Source organism: Ictalurus punctatus, chromosome 14 (genome assembly GCF_001660625.3).
Source record: "Ictalurus punctatus breed USDA103 chromosome 14, Coco_2.0, whole genome shotgun sequence".
NCBI lineage: Eukaryota > Metazoa > Chordata > Actinopteri > Siluriformes > Ictaluridae > Ictalurus > Ictalurus punctatus.
The window spans coordinates 24,005,375-24,025,024 of NC_030429.2; the positions used below are offsets into that span (position 1 = coordinate 24,005,375).

A 19,650-nucleotide genomic window follows, 5' to 3' on the forward strand; every position below is an offset into this window, starting at 1 on the left:
CACATCATCAATAAATACAAGGGAACCGGTTCCTTTTACAGCCATAAGATGAGGTGGTATGCTTTAGATAATGATCAGTTCCTTCCCTTCTCCAGACTCTTCTCTGTCTCGTCAGTCTATATTATTTTAGTTTTTTGTTTTTTTAGATGTTTTTGGCAAACACCTATTGGGGCTGATTTCTAGAACACACTCTGGATGGAACATCAGTCCATCACAATATGCAACTTAGCATAGCTAATCCACCTACCAACATTTTTTTAGAGGAAACTGGAGAACCCGGAGGAAACCCACAATGTAAAACATGCACGGAAATTCTGCACATAGATCAGATAACCCGAGATCAGCGTTGAACAAGGGACCCTCTAGCTTTGAGGTAGCAATGCTACCCACTGCACCACTGTACCCCCCCCCCCTTCAAAATGTGTGTGTGCTCAAAAGATCTTTATATTGGATAAAAATATTACAACTGCTGTTTGTTAGGTATAGTGATATGTTTTATAGTTGCTAAAAATCTATTGAATTTTATGAATGTTACGTGAAAAGCTGTGGGCAGTGGAATCCAAATGAAACATTCCTCTCTGCTGGCAAAACAAAATATTAATAAATAAACAAAATTATTATGCTATTAAAAAGCAGGCTTATTGAGAAGGGCAATATAAAAAAGCCAATCAATGGCATACATTTATATGAAATAGAACTATTGAGGGGCAGTGGTGGCTTGGCAGTTAAGGCTCTGGAGTACTGATCAGAAGGTCTGAGGTTCAAGCCCCAGCACTGCCAGGCTCTGAGGTACTGATCGCAAGGTCGGGGGGTTGAAGCCTCAGCTCTGCCAGGTTCTGAGGTACTGATCGGAAGGTCGGAGGGTTGAAGCCTCAGCATTGCCAGGTTCTGGGTTATTGATCAGAAGGTAGGGGGTTCAAGCCTCAGCACTACCAGGTTCTGGGTTACTGATCGGAAGGTCGGGAGTTCAAGTCTCAGCAAGGATCAACCTCAAGCCTTAACCCTCTCTTCTCCAGGGGCACTGTATCATGGCTGAGCCTGCACTCTGACCCCAACGTCCTAACATGCTGGGGTATGCGAAGAAAAGAATTTCACTGTGCTGTTATGTAAACGTGACCAATAAAGAATTTCACTGTGCTGTTATGTAAACGTGACCAATAAAGAATTTCACTGTGCTGTTATGTAAACGTGACCAATAAAATAAAAGTAAAAAAAAAAACAAGAAAAGAAGTTTAATTAAGGAGACCAATTTATTTGACCAACATAAAACATGATAGATATATTAAAGTTTATTTACCCCAGTATTATTGCTCATGGCAAACATGCAAATAAAATCTGAAATAAGAACATTACGTATTCGTTTTTCTGGATTTGAAAATCATGTGGCACAAGCTGACTTCTCCACGTCGGCGCACTTGTGTTTCTTAAACGTCTTGATATAAGTGAATCTCTGTCCACACTGCGAGCAGTGATACGGCTTCTCTCCTGAGTGAATGCGCTGGTGTGTTTTCAGGTTACTCTGGTAAGCAAAACTCTTCCCGCACTGTAAGCAGTCGTAGGGCTTCTCTCGCGTGTGAAAGGGTTGGTGCCTTTCAAGATTTCTCTTTTCGTTAAAGCTCTTCCCACACTGTAAGCACCAATACAGCCTCTCTCCCGTGTGAATGCGCTGGTGTTTTTCAAGATTCCTCTGCTGATTAAATCGCTTCCCGCACTGTGCGCAGTGATACGGTTTCTCTCCTGTGTGAACGCGCTGATGGGTTTGAAGTTCACCCTGTTGATTAAATGTCTTCCCGCACTGTGTGCAGAGAAACGGCTTCTCTCCTGTATGAACGCGCTGATGTTTCAAAAGATCGCCGTGTTGATTAAAGCTCTTCCCACACTCTACGCAGTGATACGGCTTCTCTCCTGTATGGATGCGCTGATGTGTTCTGAGATGACTCTGTTGATTGAAGCTCTTCCCACACTGTGCGCACTGGTACGGTTTCTCTCCCGTATGGATGCGCTGATGTGTTTTGAGATGACTCAGTTGATTAAAGCTCTTCCTACACTGGTTGCAGTGAAACGGCTTCTCTCCCGTGTGGACTCGCTTATGATCTTCGAGATTACTCGGCTTTCTAAAAGCCTTCCCGCACTCCGAGCAGCGATACGGCTTGTCTCCCGTGTGAACGCGCGTGTGATCTTTAAGACGACTCACGTTGATGAAGCTCTTCCCACACTGTGCGCACTGGTACGGTTTCTCTCCTGTATGGATGCGCTGATGTGTTTTGAGATGACTCAGTTGATTAAAGCTCTTCCTACACTGCTTGCAGTGAAACGGCTTCTCCCCCGTGTGAACGCGCGTAAGATCTTTGAGATAACTCGGATTTAAAAAACTCGTCCCACACTGCGAGCAGCGATGCGACTTCTCTCCTGTGTGAACGCGCTGGTGCTGGTGGAGATGACTCGGGTACGTAAAACTCTTCCCACACTGTGAGCAGGGAAATGTCCCTTCCATTGTGTGGACACACTGGTGCTTACTGAGATGATGGAGATTAGTGAAATCTTTCCCACATGTTGAACAGTGATGGATTTCTTCCTGCATTTGTCCCCGAGTGGCGTTAGTGTGAGGAGTACCAGAGCATGTTTGCTCACTGTTTGAGCTTCCTGTGGGCATCACATTGTCGTTTTTAATTTCTCTCGATCTCAACAACCTCATATATTCCTCAGAGTGGCTTCTCCTTATGTGATTGTAAAGGTAAATTTGAGATGTGTAGGAAAGTCGACACCAGGAGCAGGAGAAAAGTTCCAGCAGGGAATCGTTCGTTTCTGGAGCATAAAAAAATGAAAAGTATTAGTAATTCACTGAGAAACAAACTGCTTTAAATTACATTAGAAACTACACCTCGTATTTTTACTACGATCATGACGGTCTATAAAAGTATTACAATTGCTGTTAAGTTTATTAATACATTTCTTATACCTGATAAAAAACCAATTGTTTTGAGAATACGGCGTTAAAAAGCAAATGAATTATGTCCTCTCCTGGCAAATAATACTAATAATAACAATAAATTTAGGCTACATTAGGCTGCCAAAGTAAATAAACAATAGGCTTAAACACAAGGTCGATACATAGAAAAAAATAACTTCCTACGGGATAAACGTACATTCAATCCATCTTCAGTAACCACTTTATACTGATCAGGGTCTCGATGGATCTGGACTTTATTCTGCGAAGACTGCACATTAGGCTGGAATACACCCAGGATGGGTGGCCAGTCAGTTGGAGTGGAATAAATATATGAATACTTTTTCATGATATATGTAATAGTACTCGAATGAAATCAATAAACAAAAGACAGAATATGTCATTTTAAAGTAGGGAGCCAACTTTATTCATGGAACATAAAATCCTATAGATATACATACACTCACTGGCCACTTTAATAGAGAAACGTGTACACCTGCTCATTCTGAGCAGCCGATCAGAAACCTGAGGCTACTTCAGAAACGGGCTCACTAAAACTGGACAGCTGAAGAGTGATAAAAGCCCAGGTTATGTTTTTTTGATCTTCAACAAAGACTGTACATGAGTACAATTTCCATGAGATCAACAGTTTCTGGTTCGCTCAAAGCAGACCGTCCGGCACCAAAATCCACGTATAAAGATTTGAAGACCGTGTCACACAAGCTGATTGCTCTATGTTGGGGTGCACCTGTGTCGCTTAAATGTTTGGACGCTGGCAACCAAAGCTCTTCCCCCAGTGTAACCAGTGAAATGGCTTCTCTCATGTATGAAGGAGTTGATGTCTTTCAAGATGTCTCTGAGAAGACCGGAAATAAGCTTTTTTTGATTGATAGATAGACAGATAAATGAAGGTTGCTATTTGTATAGGTAGATTAGTTAAAACCAAGCGACTGATTGATTGATTGATATATAGATAATGTATGTCCAGTATTAGAGGTTGGTATTTGTACAGTAATAGCAAAAAAAAAAAAAAAGAGAGAGAAAAGAAATAAAGATAACTCCAGATCTGTAGCTAGACAGATTGATAGATAAGACTAGTTGTCTTTTTTTTTTATTTAGAGAATATTTGAGATAAGCCTCTGCTTCCTCTCTTTTTATTCTAAGAGATAGATAGATATAGCTATTTAAATAAAGGATGACTGAGTGGGCAGATAAAATTCTATAGTCTGAGTTAATAGTGTCTGTGTGTGTGTGTATGAGAGAGAGAGAGAGAGACTAGTAAAGAGGTTAGTATAACTACGGGGTCACGTTTTTTTTTTTTATCTCGCTGAAGATGTCCGTCTATGAAAAGCTTATCTACCGCCAAAACTGCTCTTCTTCCTTCTTCTATCATTTCTCTTCGTACGTTAATAGTTTGTTCCTTCTGACTCCCCGTGGAAACTGATTGTGAATTACAAAGGAACGCACTTGTGTTTCTTAAACGTCTTGAAGTAAGTAAATATCTGTGCACACCGCGAGCAGTAATACGGCTTCTCTCCCGTATGGATGCGCTGATGTATTCGGAGTTGACTCTGTTGAGTGAAACTCGTCCCACACTGTGAGCACTGATACGGTTTCTCCCCGGTGTGAATACGCAGGTGTCTTTGGAGATCCCTCTGCTCGTTAAAGCTCTTCTCACACTGTGAGCACTGATGCGCCTTCTCTCCTGTATGGATACGCTGATGTGCTTGAAGATTACTCTGTTGATTGAAGCTCTTTCCACACTGCGAGCACTGATACGGCTTCTCTCCTGTATGAATACGCAGGTGTCTTTGTAGAGCACTGTTTTGATTAAAACTCGTCCCGCACTCCGAGCACCGATACGGCTTCTCTCCGGTGTGAACGCGTTGGTGTTGTCTGTAATTACTCCCGTTATTAAAGCTCTTCCCACACTGCGAGCAGTGATACGGCTTCTCTCCGTGGTAAACGCGCTGATGCTTTTGGAGAGTACGCTGGCACGTAAAACTTCTTCCACACTGTGAGCAGAGACATGTCTTTTCTCGTGTGGGGACACACTGGTGCTTACTGAGATGATGGAGATTAGTCAAATCTTTCCCACATGTTGAACAGTGATGGATTTCTTCCTGCATTTGTCCCCGAGTGACGTTAGTGTGAGGAGTACCAGAGCATGTTTGCTCACTGTTTGAGCTTCCTGTGGGCATCACATTGTCGTTTTTAATTTCTCTTGAGCTCAACAATCTCATATATTCCTCAGAGTGGCTTCTCCTTATGTGATTGTAAAGGTAAATTTGAGATGTGTAGGAAAGTCGACACCAGGAGCAGGAGAAAAGTTCCAGCAGGGAATCGTTCGTATCTGGAGCATAAAAAATTAAAAGTATTAGTAATTCACTGAGAAACAAACTGCTTTAAATGACTTTAGAAACTGCACCTCATATTTTTACTACGATCATGACGGTCTATAAAAGTATTACAATTGCTGTTAAGTTCATTAATAGGTTTCTCATATCTGATAAAAACCAATTGTTTTGAGAATACAGCGTTAAAAACACTGTCCTCTGCTGGTAAAAAAACAACAACACATTATTAAGCTGCTATAGCAAATAAACAATAGGCTTAAACACAAGGTCAATACATGGAAACGTCCTATAGACTAAACGTACATCCAAATCATCCATCCTCACGAACCACTTTATACTAATCAGGGTCTCGATGGATCTGGACTTTATACAAGGAACATAAAATCCTATAGATATGCATACACTAACTAGCCACTTTAATAGAAAAACTTGTACACCTGCTCATGCAATCAGCCAATCAGAAATCTGAGGCTACTTCAGGGCTCACCAAAACTGGACAGCTGAAGATTGATAAAAGCCCAGGTTATTTTATTTATTTATTTATTTATTTTTTATCTTCAACAAATTATATAGACTATTGTACGTGCAATTTCCATGAGATCAACAGTACACTGTTGGTACGCTCAAAGCAGACCGCCTGGCGCCAAAATCCATGAACATAGATCTGAAGACCGTGTCGCACAAGCTGATTGCTCTATGTTGGGGTGCACCTGTGTCGCTTAAATGTTTGGAAATAAAGTGACTCTCTATCCATATTGTGAGCAATTAAGTGGCTTCTCTCCTGTGTGAAGGCGCTGGTGTGTTTTGAGATGACGCTGGCAACCAATGTTCTTCCCCCAGTGTAACCAGTGAAATGGCTTCTCTCATGTATGAAGGAGTTGGTGTCTTTCAAGATGTCGCCATTGTTTAATGACTTTCACACACTGTGTGCAATGATGCATCTTCTCTCCTGTGTGAAGACGCAATTGTCTCTGTAGAGTACATGCTTTATGAAAAACTACTCTGAAAATGTGAGTAGTGAAAAGGATTCTCTCCAGTGTGCACGCCCTTATGATCTTTAAGTAGACTCGTGTATAACAATTTTGCAACACTGTGCGCAGTGATATGGCTTCTCTTGTGTGTGAATGTGCTGGCGCTGACCGTAATGACTACACCATGTTCATATTGATACGCAGAAAGTCAGACGCCATTTTGTGTTAATGACTCTTTTAAGTAAAACTGAGATTATGGCGATAATAATCCTTCTCCCATGTTGAGCAGTGATGGATTTCTTTCTGATTTTGTCCATGACTGGCGTTAGTGTGAAGAGTACTAGAGCATGTTTCCTCACTGTTTGAACAAATCGCATATTTTCCTGTGAGACAGTCAAGATAAAACTGAGATGTGCAGGAGAAAAGTTGCAGCAGGACACAATTCATTTCTGGAGCATAAAGAATTTAAAGTATTAGTAACTCACTGAGAAACAAACTATTAACTTATTTTAGAAACTGCACTTCATATTCTTACCATGATCATGATGGTATTACAATTGCGGTTTAAATAAGCTTATTAATCATTTTTATATCTGCTAAAACCAATCGTTTTGAGAATACTGCTTGAAAAGCAAATGAACTATGCCCTCTGCTGGCAGCAAAAAAAAAAATGTTCGGCCATAGAAAATAAAAGATATACGAAGGAATAACTTCCTACAGAATAAAAGTACATTAAATTGTTCAGTAACCATGCGTGAGACTGGAATACCCCCAGGATTGGTGGCTAAGTCACTTGGAGAAGAATAAATATATGAATGCTTTTCATGATATATGCAGATATAGTATTGGATTGAAATGAAGAACCAACAGAGAGTATTTGTAATTTTAAAGTAGGGAGCCAACTTTATTCAATGAACATAAAAGACTATAGATATACATATGCTCACTGGCCACTTCAATTAGGAAAACCTGTACACCTGCTCATTCATGCACTTATGCAATCAGCCAATCATGTGGGAATGACATAATGCATAAATCATGCAGATACAGGTCAATAGCTTCAGTTGATGTTCATATCAAACATGAGAATGGGGGAAAATGTGATCTGGCATGGTTGATGGTTGCCAGACAGGCTTGTTTAAGAAAGGGTATTTTAGAAACCATCCATCCATTTTCTATACCACTTATCCTACAGGGTCATGGGGAACCTGGAGCCTACCCCAGGGAGTACAAGGCGAGGTTCATCCTGAACAGGGTGCCAAACCACTGCAGAGCACAATTACATACACATTCACACACCCATTCATACACTACAGACACTTTGTACACGCCAGTCAGCCTACAATGCATGTCTTTGGACTGGGGGAGGAAACCGGAGTGAACCCCCGCAGTACAGGGAGAACATGCATGCGCGGCACACACAGGGCAGTGGCGGGAATGGAACCCCCAACCCTGGAGGTGTGAGACGAACATGCTAACCACTAAACCATCGTGCTCTCATTTTAGAAAACACTAAAAAAAGATATGAATTTTGTATTTAAGAAACTGCTGATCTCCTGGGATTTTCATACACAACAGTCTCTAGAGCAGGGGTTCCCAAATCTTTTGGGTTCCCAAACCAAACAACCCCAATTGGACATCAAGAATTTTCTGCTACCTGATACTTGACTACATTTTACTGCTGTGCCATCGGCAATGTATTGACCAAAGGGATTTCATTGTGGTATGGCAACTGCTCTAAAGGCTAAAAAGGGCTTTGTAAAGAGTCATCATCATAGGCCAGAGAATCACCGAAACCCAGCTGCATGGCCTGGAGGATACCTACAGTTCCCGTTGACTGTGGAAAGCTTCTAGCATCAAGGATACCGCACACCCTGCCACCACCGCTTTGTCATGCTGCCATCTGGGAAGCGCTATCAGACCATCAGAGAATGGACATCCAGATTACTGAACATTTTCTAGCCCAAAGCTATCAGCACACTCAACTCAGCACTGCATAATGTACCGGGTCCTCCAAATTCACTTTATCCCCCAGAGTCTGTGGCAGTTAGGCAGGCAGAAACGCCTCGTCAATGAGAGAGATCACAGGAGAACGTCCAAACTGGTTTGAGTGGACAAGAAGGCTAGAATACGTCAAATAACAAGTTTGTACAAGATTTTTTCAGGAGTTTTTCTGTGATTGTTGCAGCAAAAAATGCTCGATTTTGCGATAATTGGTGAAATTTGCAATTACACGAAATTGTTTTGCACGACCTTTCGCAGCGATGTTTGTTGGTACATGAGATCTTTTAGCTGTACTCATGTTTGACACACATGAATTGAAAAGGGCTTTGCCTAAATGAGCAGTGAAGACGTCACATGACGTGTCTGTCCAAATCCATGGTAATTTTGAAAAATTGCAAGCTGCTCTGAATATTGCAGATTTTCTGCGATCGCAAAATTGTGATGTATTGAAGGGACTGAATAACCACTCTTTACAACCATGATGAGAAGAAAAGCATCCCAAACCATGAAGCAGATGGGCTACAGATCACACTGGATTCCACTCCTATCAGCCAAGAACAAAGATCCAAGGCTATAGTGGGCCGAAATTCAAGAGTTAAAGATCGAAAAACAGAACTGGTGGCATCTTCCCATTCCCCCCAGCAACTAGACAGTGTTGTACATTAAAATCCGAGGGGTTTCAGTGGTCAGCAGTTTCTGAAACAATTAAACCAGCCCGCCTGCACCAATAACCTTCTATCTAGATTCGAAGATCATGTGGCACAATCTGACTGCTCAACGTTGGTGCACTTGTGCTTTTTAAACGTCTTGAAATAAGTGAATCTCTGTCCACACTGTGAGCAGTGGTACGGCTTCTCTCCTGTGTGAATGCGCTGGTGTGTTTTGAGATTACTCTGGTAAGCAAAACTCTTCCCGCAGAGCGAGCACTGATGCGTCTTTTCTCTTGTATGAATGCGGTGGTGTTTTTGAAGATCGTCCAGTTGATTAAAGCTCTTCCCACATTCTGAGCAGTGATACGGCTTCTCGCCCTTGTGAATACGCTGGTGTCTTCGTAAAGACCTTTTCGTGTTAAAACTCTTCCGACAATGAGAGCAGTGAAACTGCTTCTCTCCTTTGTGAATGAGTTCGTGCTCTTTGAGATTACTCTGGCGTGTAAATTTTTTCCCACACTGTGAGCAATGATACGTTTTCCCTCCGGTGCGAATACGCTGGTGATAATAACTCTTACCACGCTCTGAGCAGTAATACAGCTGCTCTCCTGTGTGAATCCCCTGGTGTCTTTGGAGATCACTTTGTTGAATAAAGCTCTTCCCGCACTGTGAGCAGACGTACGGCTTCTCTCCTGTGTGAATTCGCTGATGTCGTTGTAGCGTACTGCTTTTATTGAAACTACTTCCACAGTGTGAGCAGAGATATGGTTTCTCTCCTGTGTGAACGCGCTGGTGCTCTTTGAGTTGACGCCGCTGTCGAAAATATTTTCCACACTGTAAGCACTGGTACGGCTTTTCGTCCGTGTGAATAAGCTGGTGGTTTCTGTAACTACTCTGTTCTCTAAAACGCTTTCCGCATTCTGAGCAATGATACGGCTTATCCCCTCCGTGAATACGTTGGTGTTTTATTAGAGTGCCCTGATCAGTGAAACGCCGGTCACACTGTGAACACTGATACGGCTTCTCTCCTGTATGAATGCGCTGGTGTCTTTGAAGGTTGCCATGTTGATTAAAGCTCTTCCCACAGTGTGGGCAGCAATACGGTTTCTCTTTTGTGTGAACGCGCTGATGTTGTCGGAGATGACACTGGTAAGTAAAACTCTTTCCACATTGTGAGCAGGGAAGTGGCTTTTCTCTTGTGTGGACACACTGGTGCTTACCAAGATTATGGAGATTCATAAAGCCCTTCCCACATTTTGAGGAGCGACATATTTCTTTCCGATTTCGTCTGGCGTTCATTTGGAGAGTATCAGAGCACGTTTGCCGACTATTGGAGCTTCCTCTGGGCTCCGATCTCACATGATCCTCATAGTGGCTTCTCCTTACGTGATTGTCAAGGTAAATTTGAGATGTGTAGGAAAGTCGACACCAGGAGCAGAAGACGACTTGCAGCAGGGCATGGTTCATTTCTGAAGCATAAAAAATGAAAAGGATTAGTAACCCTCAATGCAACTCATTTTTACCACTACCTTGATGCTCTAGAAAAGTATTATAATTGCTGTCAAGATCAGTAATACTTTTATCAAATGTTTTGAGAATTCTGCTTGGAAAGCAAATGAACAATGCCCTCTGCCAGTAAAAACAGTATATTCAACATTAGGCTACAGATAAAAATAAATAAATAAATAAAAAATAGGCTTATACACACACGATCAATAGAGGGTTATCTTCCTACAGAACAAATATGCATTTATTCATCTTCAGTGACCACTTTATGATCGTTAGTGTCATGACGGCTCTGGATCCTATTCCGGGAACGCCAGGCATGAGGCTGGAATGCACGCACGATGGGACCACTGTTCCCTTTAAATTTGTTTCTTACTGAGCATAACCCATTTCTCTTGGGCACTGTTGCTAACAGTGTAGACGCATCATGTAGCACAAGCTGAATGCGCTACGTTGGTGCACTTGTGTTTCTTAAATGTACTTAAATAATTATATCTCTGTCCACACTGTGCGCAGTGGTACGGCTTCTCTCCTGTGTGAATGCGCTGGTGTGTTTTGAGATTACACTTATAAGCAAAACTCTTCCCGCACTGTGAACACTGAAACGTTTTCTCTCCTGTATGAGTGCGTTGATGTTTTTGAAGATCGCTCTGTTGATTAAACCTCTTCCCACACTGTGAGCAGTGATACGGCTTCTCTCCCGTGTGAATGCGCCGGTGTCTTTGGAGATGACTCTGTTGGTTAAATCCCTTTCCACACTGTGAGCAGAGATATGGCTTTTCGCCAGTGTGAATTCGCTGGTGCCTTTGTAAGACACTCGTTTTATTAAAACTCTTGCCACAGTGAGAGCAGTGAAACGGTCTCTCTCCCGTGTGAATGCGCTGGTGCTCTTTGAGATGACGCTGCTGTGTAAAATGTTTTCCACAACGTAAGCACCGATACGGCTTTTCGTCTGTGTGAATACGCTGGTGTTGTTGACAACTACTCTGGTCGGTAAAACTTTTACCACAGTGTAAACAGCGATACGGCTTTTCTCCTGTATGAATGCGCCGGTGTGTCTTGAGATGACTCTGGCAGGTAAAACTCTTCCCACACTGTGAGCAGTGATACGGCTTCTCCCCTGTGTGAACGCGCTGGTGTTGTTGGAGATGACTCTGGCAGGTAAAACTCTTCCCACACTGTGAACAATGATACGGCTTCTCTCCAGTGTGAACACGCTGGTGTTGGTGAAGATGACTCTGGCATGTGAAACTCTTCCCACACTGTGAGCAGTGATATGGCTTCTCCCCTGTGTGAATGCGCTGGTGTTGTTGGAGATGACTCTGGCAAGCGAAACTCTTCTCGCACTGCGAGCAGTGATACGGTTTCTCTCCTGTGTGAATGCGCTGATGCTGTTCAAGAGCACGCCCTTTATTAAAACTCTTCCCACACTGTGAGCAGCGATACGGCTTCTCTCCTGCGTGAACATGCCGGTGTTGGCCGAGAGCGTATTTCACAGAAAACTTCTTCCCACACTGTGAGCACTGATACGGTTTCTCTCCCGTGTGAATGCGCCGGTGTGTTCTGAGATGACTCTGGCAAATGAAATTCTTCCCACACTGTAGGCAGCAGTACCGTTTCTCTCCTGTATGAATGCGCTGATGTATTTGGAGATGACTCTGGCAAGTAAAACTCTTCCCACATAGCGAGCAGTGATACGGTTTCTCGCCTGTGTGAATGCGCTGGTGTTGCTGGAGATGATTCTGTTGTCTGAAACTTTTCCCGCACTGCGAGCACTGATATGGTTTTTGTCCTGTGTGAATGCGCTGGTGTGATTGGAGAGTACTCTGGCGTGCATAACTCCTCCCACAGTGTGAACAATAATATGGTTTCTCTCCCGTGTGTGTGTCTTGGTGTCTTTGGAGAGTACTCTTTTGATTAAACCTTTTTCCACACTGTGAGCACTGATACGGCTTCTCACCAGTGTGAATGCGCTGGTGTTGGTGGAGATGACTCTGGTAAGCAAAAACCTTCCCACAATCTGAGCAGTGATGTTCTTCTTTTTGCATTTGTCCATGAGTGGTACTAGCTTGGAGCATACCAATGGATGTTTGCTGTGTACTGGAGCTTTCTCTCTGCATCACATTATCACTTTTACTTTCTCTCAATAACATCAGCATATGTGTTTCATGGTGATTTCTCTTTATGTGATTGTCAAGGAAAAACTGAGATGTGTAGGAAATTGGACACTGGGAGCAGGAGAAGACTTGCAGCAGGGCATCATTCATTTCTGGGGTATAAAAATGAAAAGTATTAGAAACTTACTGAGAAAAGAAACAAACTAGTCCAAATTTGTTAGAGCTCCATTCCCCCTACCAAAAAAACCCAATATGAATTCAACAGCTCCCTTAAATCCGGTCTCCATTAAATCCATGTGTGGGGGACGTTGACGGCACAACTACAATTTATAACCTTAGGTACTGTAACTGTATAGGTACTTATATACCTACATGGTAACTTACCAAACTTGCTGACAATAGGCATTGCCTCTGGTTGTATTTCTAATGATCCTGCTTTTCATTGACATGGGATGGGAAGCTTAAACGAAACTCCTAAGTAGGGCTGTGGTAGACGGTTAATTGGCTCAGGAATAAATTATGATGTTTGCATCCGGGAAAGCCACATGATCAAGCCAGCCATTGAGAAACAGTCATTGTAACCCACTGGTCACTTTCATCACTACTTTGATCACCAGTCCCTGAAACAAATCCAGAGGACCCAAGCTGGGTTTCTAATTCACTATTTCCTACAGAACAGGTTCCATGAATGGTAAATTCAACAAACATTCCCAAGCTCATGATTCAGCAACAAAATCCATCTGCTTTGCTGCTCCAGTCCTTTGGGAGATCAGATCCAGAGCAGCAGCAGGTGATTCCAGAACAATTACAAACCTCCTGAGAAGATGTTTATCCCATTAAGATGCAAGCTCATCTAATATGTTACCAGCCCAGCCATTAGAAATTAGAATTTTGTCAGAACTTGTTCTGTTTGTGCTCAATTCAAGGCTAATAGACAGCTACCAACAGAAAACTGTAATGCCTTTTGGTACCCTAAAGGCCTTGAACTCACCTCAGAGAATTTTGTCACTAACCTCCCACAGTTTGACAGAAGAATCACCATACTGGTAGTTCTCTAAAGAATGTTGCCTGATCCCACTCTCAGGTCTCCCCACTGCCTACCCGACAGCAGTGCCTCTGTTTCAGCATGTCTTCAATTTCCTCCTGTCTCAGGAACATAATTATGCCACTATCTAAGCATGGGTCAGTTAGGGTCTGCTTCAAATTACCTACTCCAAGCTGGAAAAGTCATAGCTTGAGACCAACATCCAGTTCTACTGGTATTAGTTAGAATTTACTCAAATTGGGTTGAGTACATCACTGCATGGTCTAGGCAGTGAAGAACTTCTAGCAAACATTGTTAGAAGCATTCATGTACAACAGCCACTGTGGGCTGAAGGGTAGTGGATAATTATAATATAAATCAGGGCTGTACGTAACCATTTGAGGAGCATTTTTTCTTCCAGAGGTAGTCGAACGCAAGGCCAAGGTCTTTGCCGTAGTCATCTTTGTACCACATCAAGAGTTCTTGTCCTTTTTTGATGGGTTGACAGCAACGATAGAGAATGCCTCCTCGATACTGGAATGCCACAAGATTCTGTTCTTCTTCGTTACGAGCACAGTTCACATACCTGGAAAATAAAATGACAGACAGTGAGCAAAGGATGAGGGAGAGCGACATGCAATGAGTTCATAGCAAGAGAAAGAATGGCTGCCTTTGATTTGGCTCACTAATAACAGTGGTTGTCAGTGGGATGATCCATGCAAGGAGAGCTATAATGCAGCCTGACCCCGTGTGTTTTGTCACCAGCTTCTCTCAAACATGATGTAGGTTGATACAGTTTCATGCTGGCAACCTTGGAGATTAGGACCCTTTTTCCCCCAAAACATTTGAAATGCCTTGGTAAGAGTCTGAAGACGAGGTTGAGGTTCTAGTTCCAGTAGATATTTTACCTTGGCACTACCCATCTGAAGAGAAAATGGATTCAATACAGACAAGCCAGTCTGCAGTTTTTGGCTGCTAAAGGAGCATCACATGAGTCAGGGGTTTCAAGGTGATTTCATGGATTTTTTTTCCTACCTTTGTTCCAGATGGCATTAAGGCACTTCAAGGATAATAACCACATTAGCTCAGCAGTCAGCCTTGGTACATGAGAAATGAGAAATGCCACTCACCCAAAAAAACTGTCATGGTTTCCCCTGAATAACTGCTGAACTCACAGCATGCGGGCAGCTACATCGACCTTGTAGAAGCGCACAAAGGTACATGGCGAAGCCCAGGTAGCAGCCGCACAGATCTCTGCCATGGAGACTCCCGTAAAGGCAGCCCAAGACATAGATACAGCCCTAGTAGAGTGGCAGGAAATACCTCCTGGCAGGGGCCATTGAGATCCTCAGTATGCCAGAGTGATCACTACCACAATCTAGTTTGACAGTCTTTGATTTCACACAGTGCCACCTTTCTGCTCACCACCATAGCAGACAAATAATTGATCAGTTTGCCTGAGGAGATCCCCCGACCCAGTCGATTCGGACGAGCATTGAAATGCAATTAGCTCAATGGACTGATCCACAAATTAAGGAAACAGCACCTTAGAAAGAAAAGACAGATTTGACCAAAGCGCCATGCAAGAACCCTCTGGCAACCAACGCATGCATAACTCACTAACCGACAACACAAGTAACTCACTAACAAGCTTACTGGAAGCAATGGCTAATAGAAAGGCAGCCTTCAGTGACAACAACTTAAAGTCAGAAGACTGCAAAGGTTTGAATGGTGACGGACTTTCTGTCGGTGTAGGGCTGACATGTGGATGCAGCTCTAGCACCAACGACATTATGAACAACAGCAGGTTAACATTCAGTAAGAAGAGGGTTCGACCCAGAGGCCAAATCCAAAGCTGCCGATGGGCTGTGTCTGGCACCCAGATCCGTTCATGCATTTATCTGCGAAAACAGATCCTTCCGGAACTGAAGCTACCACAGTTTGTCCACCAATAGTCAAAAACCAAGATCTGGCTGGCCATTGGGGTGCTACGAGGAGCACCCTGTGGTTGCACTGGGAGATCCTGTGTAGAGTCTCCCACAACAATGGAATAGGAGGGAACACAAAGTAGGCAGTTTGACCAGTCGTGAGCCAGTTCATCCAGTCCCAGAGGTCTGGACATTTCAGTCCTCACAAACCACAACCGACAGAGAGTGTTGCTCGTGATACAAAAAGATCCACCTCTGCATCGCCAAACTGATGCCATATGCTCTGCACCACCTCCGAGTGAAGCCTCCATTCTCCCAAACACAGGAGGTCCCTTGAGAGAACATCTACTACCTGGTTGTTGGACCCAGGGAGATGCACCGCCCTCAGTTATGCTAGTCGAAAGAGACCAGCTGAGAATTCTGTGAGTGAGATGCAAGGATTTGACCGATCTTTTGCCACCCTGATGGTTCAGGTGAAACACCGTCGAAGTATTCTCGGATCGGACCAGCACAAGATAGCCACGCGTAACTCCAGATGGTTGATGTGGTCCATGGACAGATCTGGAGACCAATGGCCGCATACAGCCCTCTGATTCCACATAGCGCCCCACCGAATGATGGAAAAGTTAGTCGTGATCACCTCCCGTCGAGAAGGAATGACCCCTAGTGGTACACCCACCCTTAAGAGCTCCCGGCAATTCCATTGCATCAAAGCATGGATCCAACAGTGGGAAACAAATATCAGCCGATGACTATGTCTGGTGCAATTCAACTTGAAGCTGTTTTTCCACCGCTGGAGAGGCCCGAGCTGGAGCAGGCACAGCGGAATCACTGAAGTGACAGCAGTCAGCATTCCCATATGCTGCAGGAACACACTGTATGGCAACATCACTCACCACCACAAACGAGCAAGGAGCTGTAGAATCTTGTCTGCTCAAGCGTGTGAAAGGGTAGCAAACATTGTATGGGAGTTCAGAGCCATTCCAATAAAGGTAATCGACTGCACTGGACTGCGGCAAATCTTCATCATGTTCACCGTGAGGACCAGCCTCTGCACATGCTCCAAAAGCAGTCTGATGTTGCAGACAGCTTGATGCCTCATGGAAGCACAAATCAGCCAATCATCCAGGTAAGGCAGGAGGCACATTCACCTGGACCACAGTGGATACAGAGCCACACTCATGCACCTTGTTAAGACATGAGGGGACAAGGACAGACCAAATGGAAGAACCTTGAACTGTTAAGCTTGGTTTTTGAAATTGAAATGTAGGAACTTTGTGTTGAAGTGTGGTTGGAATGTGAAAGTACACGTCCTTCGTCAACAAACATAAACCAAACCCCAATCATGGCAGACCAAAGAATGTCGGCTGTGTGTAGCATACGAAAACTGGATAAAAACCACCGTCTTTTTTTGGAACAAGAAAATAAGTTGAATAAAAAATATCCCTCTGAACAAGGGAGTGAACCTTTTCTATTGCTCCCTTCTCCAACAGAGAATGGTTTTCCTGAGAGAGAGCCACTGAACGAGCTTCATCCCAGATCAATGTAGGGACAATCCTTGAGAACTTGGGGGGCCGGCAGCAAAACTACTCAGCGATGGTCGTATAATGATGGCAAGCCTGAGCTGGTGGCACTTTGGAGGCAGTATTGAGCTGCACCACCTGTGTCAGGTGGTGAGTAGCCTCCAATAATTTCACCCATTTTTCAGCAGCTCCGTAACATTAGGCCCAAAGAGGTACCTGGGAATGATATGAAGGTCCGTTTACAGTCTTCAGGCAGTTTTGCTGAGAGCGAAAACTGTACAGAGCTCATACAAGTCAGGCTGACATGAAAGAAAAGGAGAGTTAAGAGACTCATTCTCAGTTCTACCACTGGCACTACCCTGATCCACCTGTGTGGATCACACAGGCGTGGCAGACCCTGCCGGCTGAAGTGACTGAGGGCAACGCTTTATGACATCTCAGAAGAAAGGATAGCCACAGTCTTAGAAAGAGAATTCTCTTCCATACTATCCCTCCGGGAATTCACCTTTTTTCTAGATGGGGGGCACTGGCTGCTGCAGATGTACAATGTTTCCGAATCCGTGTGGCAGAAGTAGCTCTGACCCCACAAGTCCCACCTCCGAACTGGGGTCCAACTCCGTGAGATGGAGCCGTCTCTCCGATAAAGGCAGCAGATTACAGTGCAGGCACAGGTCCGTGATATCATCTCTTAGATGCTGAAGTCCCAGACAGGATGGACAGAGATTATGGCCGTCATCAGGGTATTTGGGCACAACCTACATGACAGCGGAAAGCCCATGACAATAGAACTGTGTCCCATGATCGCCTCAATAATAAATGCCTTCAGATAGAACCAAAAGGCTAACAGCAAGAACGCTCACAAAATGTGAAGAAAATATATCTATGACTGCTATTAGTCTCCAGATAACACAGAGGAGCACAGTTTCACAAACTTCCACCTAAAATAAGCAATGTAAGCTATCAGGAAACAGCCAACTTTGGCACGGTATCACTAGCCACTGGATAGCACAGAGTGTCATGAAATTCTGTCTAAAAACAGCAACTTAAGCTAGCTGGGAAGCGCCAGCTTCAGCACGGCAACATTAACCACCGGATAGCACCGAGAAGCACAGTGTCACAATATCCAGTCTAAAGATAAGGTACTTAAGCTAGTGGGGAACTGCCAACATAGCACAGTAACACTAGCCACCAGATAGCACCAGGTCACAAACAGTTTGAAAAAAATAATTCAATAAAGCCAAAAAACTCACAACTCCAAGAGAATATCCACTCCGGTTCCGAAAAACCTAGGAGCATGCTGTCACAGCTTGCAAGGGGGATACGTCACTGCTCTGTAAAACCTAGTGCACACTACACAATTTTAAGCCCGTTTTGCAAGTCGCCGAGCGGTCAGTGCTCGCCAATAGGCAGTCGATCGTTTTGTGTGAACTACTCAATGACGCATTACCGAGGCTCGCTGAAACATTGCAGAGGCATCGGCGATGCCACACATATTTGGCATGCTAAATATCTGGAGCTGTCGTGCAACTCTACATCTTGTGGTGTGTCATCACTGCCAGTGCTCGCGCAGCAAGCTACACCCAATGAGAGAGCAAGGCATGGGGAGAGGTCACTGTGAGGAAGGGGAACCCACAAAACCTTTTTACTCCTCTACAACTCTCTCTGTAGCACACACAATCTCTGCTGCCACGTTTAATCCATTCTTTCACCCACATTCTTTGTCTTTTCCTTTCTGGGGTTTCAGCACAAATCAATGATCTCACAAACAGCTTGCACCGCTTGTTTCTCTCCTACATCCATCTTCAAATAAACAACTCATGTTTCAAGCGTGGTTGTCCCATCACATATCCATGTAATTTCTCACGTTTTCATGACAAAATGTAGTTTGGACACCAGATAGAGTCATCGGGTGACAGGGTTGGTGTCAGCTCATATAGTGTGTGACCCCGTCACCAAGCAATCATGTAGCATAAACACCACAATGACTTCATGACTCCCGATTACAAGAGAGCAAGTCATGTAGTGTGAACTTGGCTTAAGCTGCACTCGATAGCGCAGAAAAACAATGACCCGTCACAGTCAAGTGAGAAAACAAAAGAGGCTGAATGCTGAGCTAATGTGGTTATTATCCTTGAAGCTCAGCCTACTTCACCACATGACTTTATTGGTATATTCTATAGAACTATCAAGCTGCCAATGCGATAATCCATTAGTGCTTAAGCACTGCCTCTGGCGGTCAGTAGGGATGAAACAGAACGCACCAAACATGGGTTATTTACTTGGAAACACAGACAGGTTGTCACAGCTACAATGTTGCGATTCCAAAATAATTATCAACTAACCCCTGTCTTAAATACCAGTGAATTATATAGCAACAAGTTACCATTTTATTAAAACAGACATCAAAGATTTTTATTATTTCAAGCTGGGCAGCATAGTAGCACCAGGTGTAGTGCTGCCACCTCACATCTCCAGGGACCCTAATTCAATCCTGAGCTCAAGTTACTGAAGGGTCCATGAAGGGTTTTACATGCCCACTAATGTTTGTGTGGGTTTCCTCCAGTGTTGCCAGTTTCCTTCCATCTCCCAAAAATATGCATGTAGCTGGACTGGATATACCAAA

At 43.7% G+C, this 19,650-nt stretch overlaps 2 protein-coding genes across 7 annotated transcripts in view; both read right to left on the bottom strand.

Annotated features, from left to right (window-relative positions):
• Positions 1–425: 425 nt before the first annotated feature.
• The window catches only part of LOC108274551 (zinc finger protein 431), a 68,363-nt gene continuing 49,138 nt past the window's right edge, over positions 426–19,650 (bottom strand). For 5 of the 6 annotated variants that reach the window (XM_053685948.1, XM_053685947.1, XM_053685949.1 and 2 more), the window contains 2 exons: positions 13,972–14,162; positions 10,852–12,704 (listed from right to left, as the gene is read on the bottom strand). In XM_053685948.1, the coding sequence (XP_053541923.1) occupies positions 10,861–12,704; positions 13,972–14,162 (2,035 nt within the window). In that variant the 3' untranslated portion in view covers positions 10,852–10,860. Of the gene's footprint in view, positions 2,806–10,851; positions 12,705–13,971; positions 14,163–19,650 lie in introns of those variants that run through there. The other variant, XM_017484874.3, reaches the window with a different exon arrangement.
• LOC128634970 (zinc finger protein 501) lies at positions 6,950–10,406 on the bottom strand. Its single transcript, XM_053685953.1, has one exon. The coding sequence runs from the start codon at positions 10,394–10,396 to the stop codon at positions 9,032–9,034; it is 1,365 nt and encodes a 454-aa protein (XP_053541928.1). The 5' UTR covers positions 10,397–10,406; the 3' UTR covers positions 6,950–9,031.

Excerpts from the sequence above, each read along its gene's own strand:
- LOC128634970 (XM_053685953.1), bottom strand. The coding sequence starts at position 10,396 with ATGAACCATGCCCTGCTGCAAGTCGTCTTCTGCTCCTGGTGTCGACTT.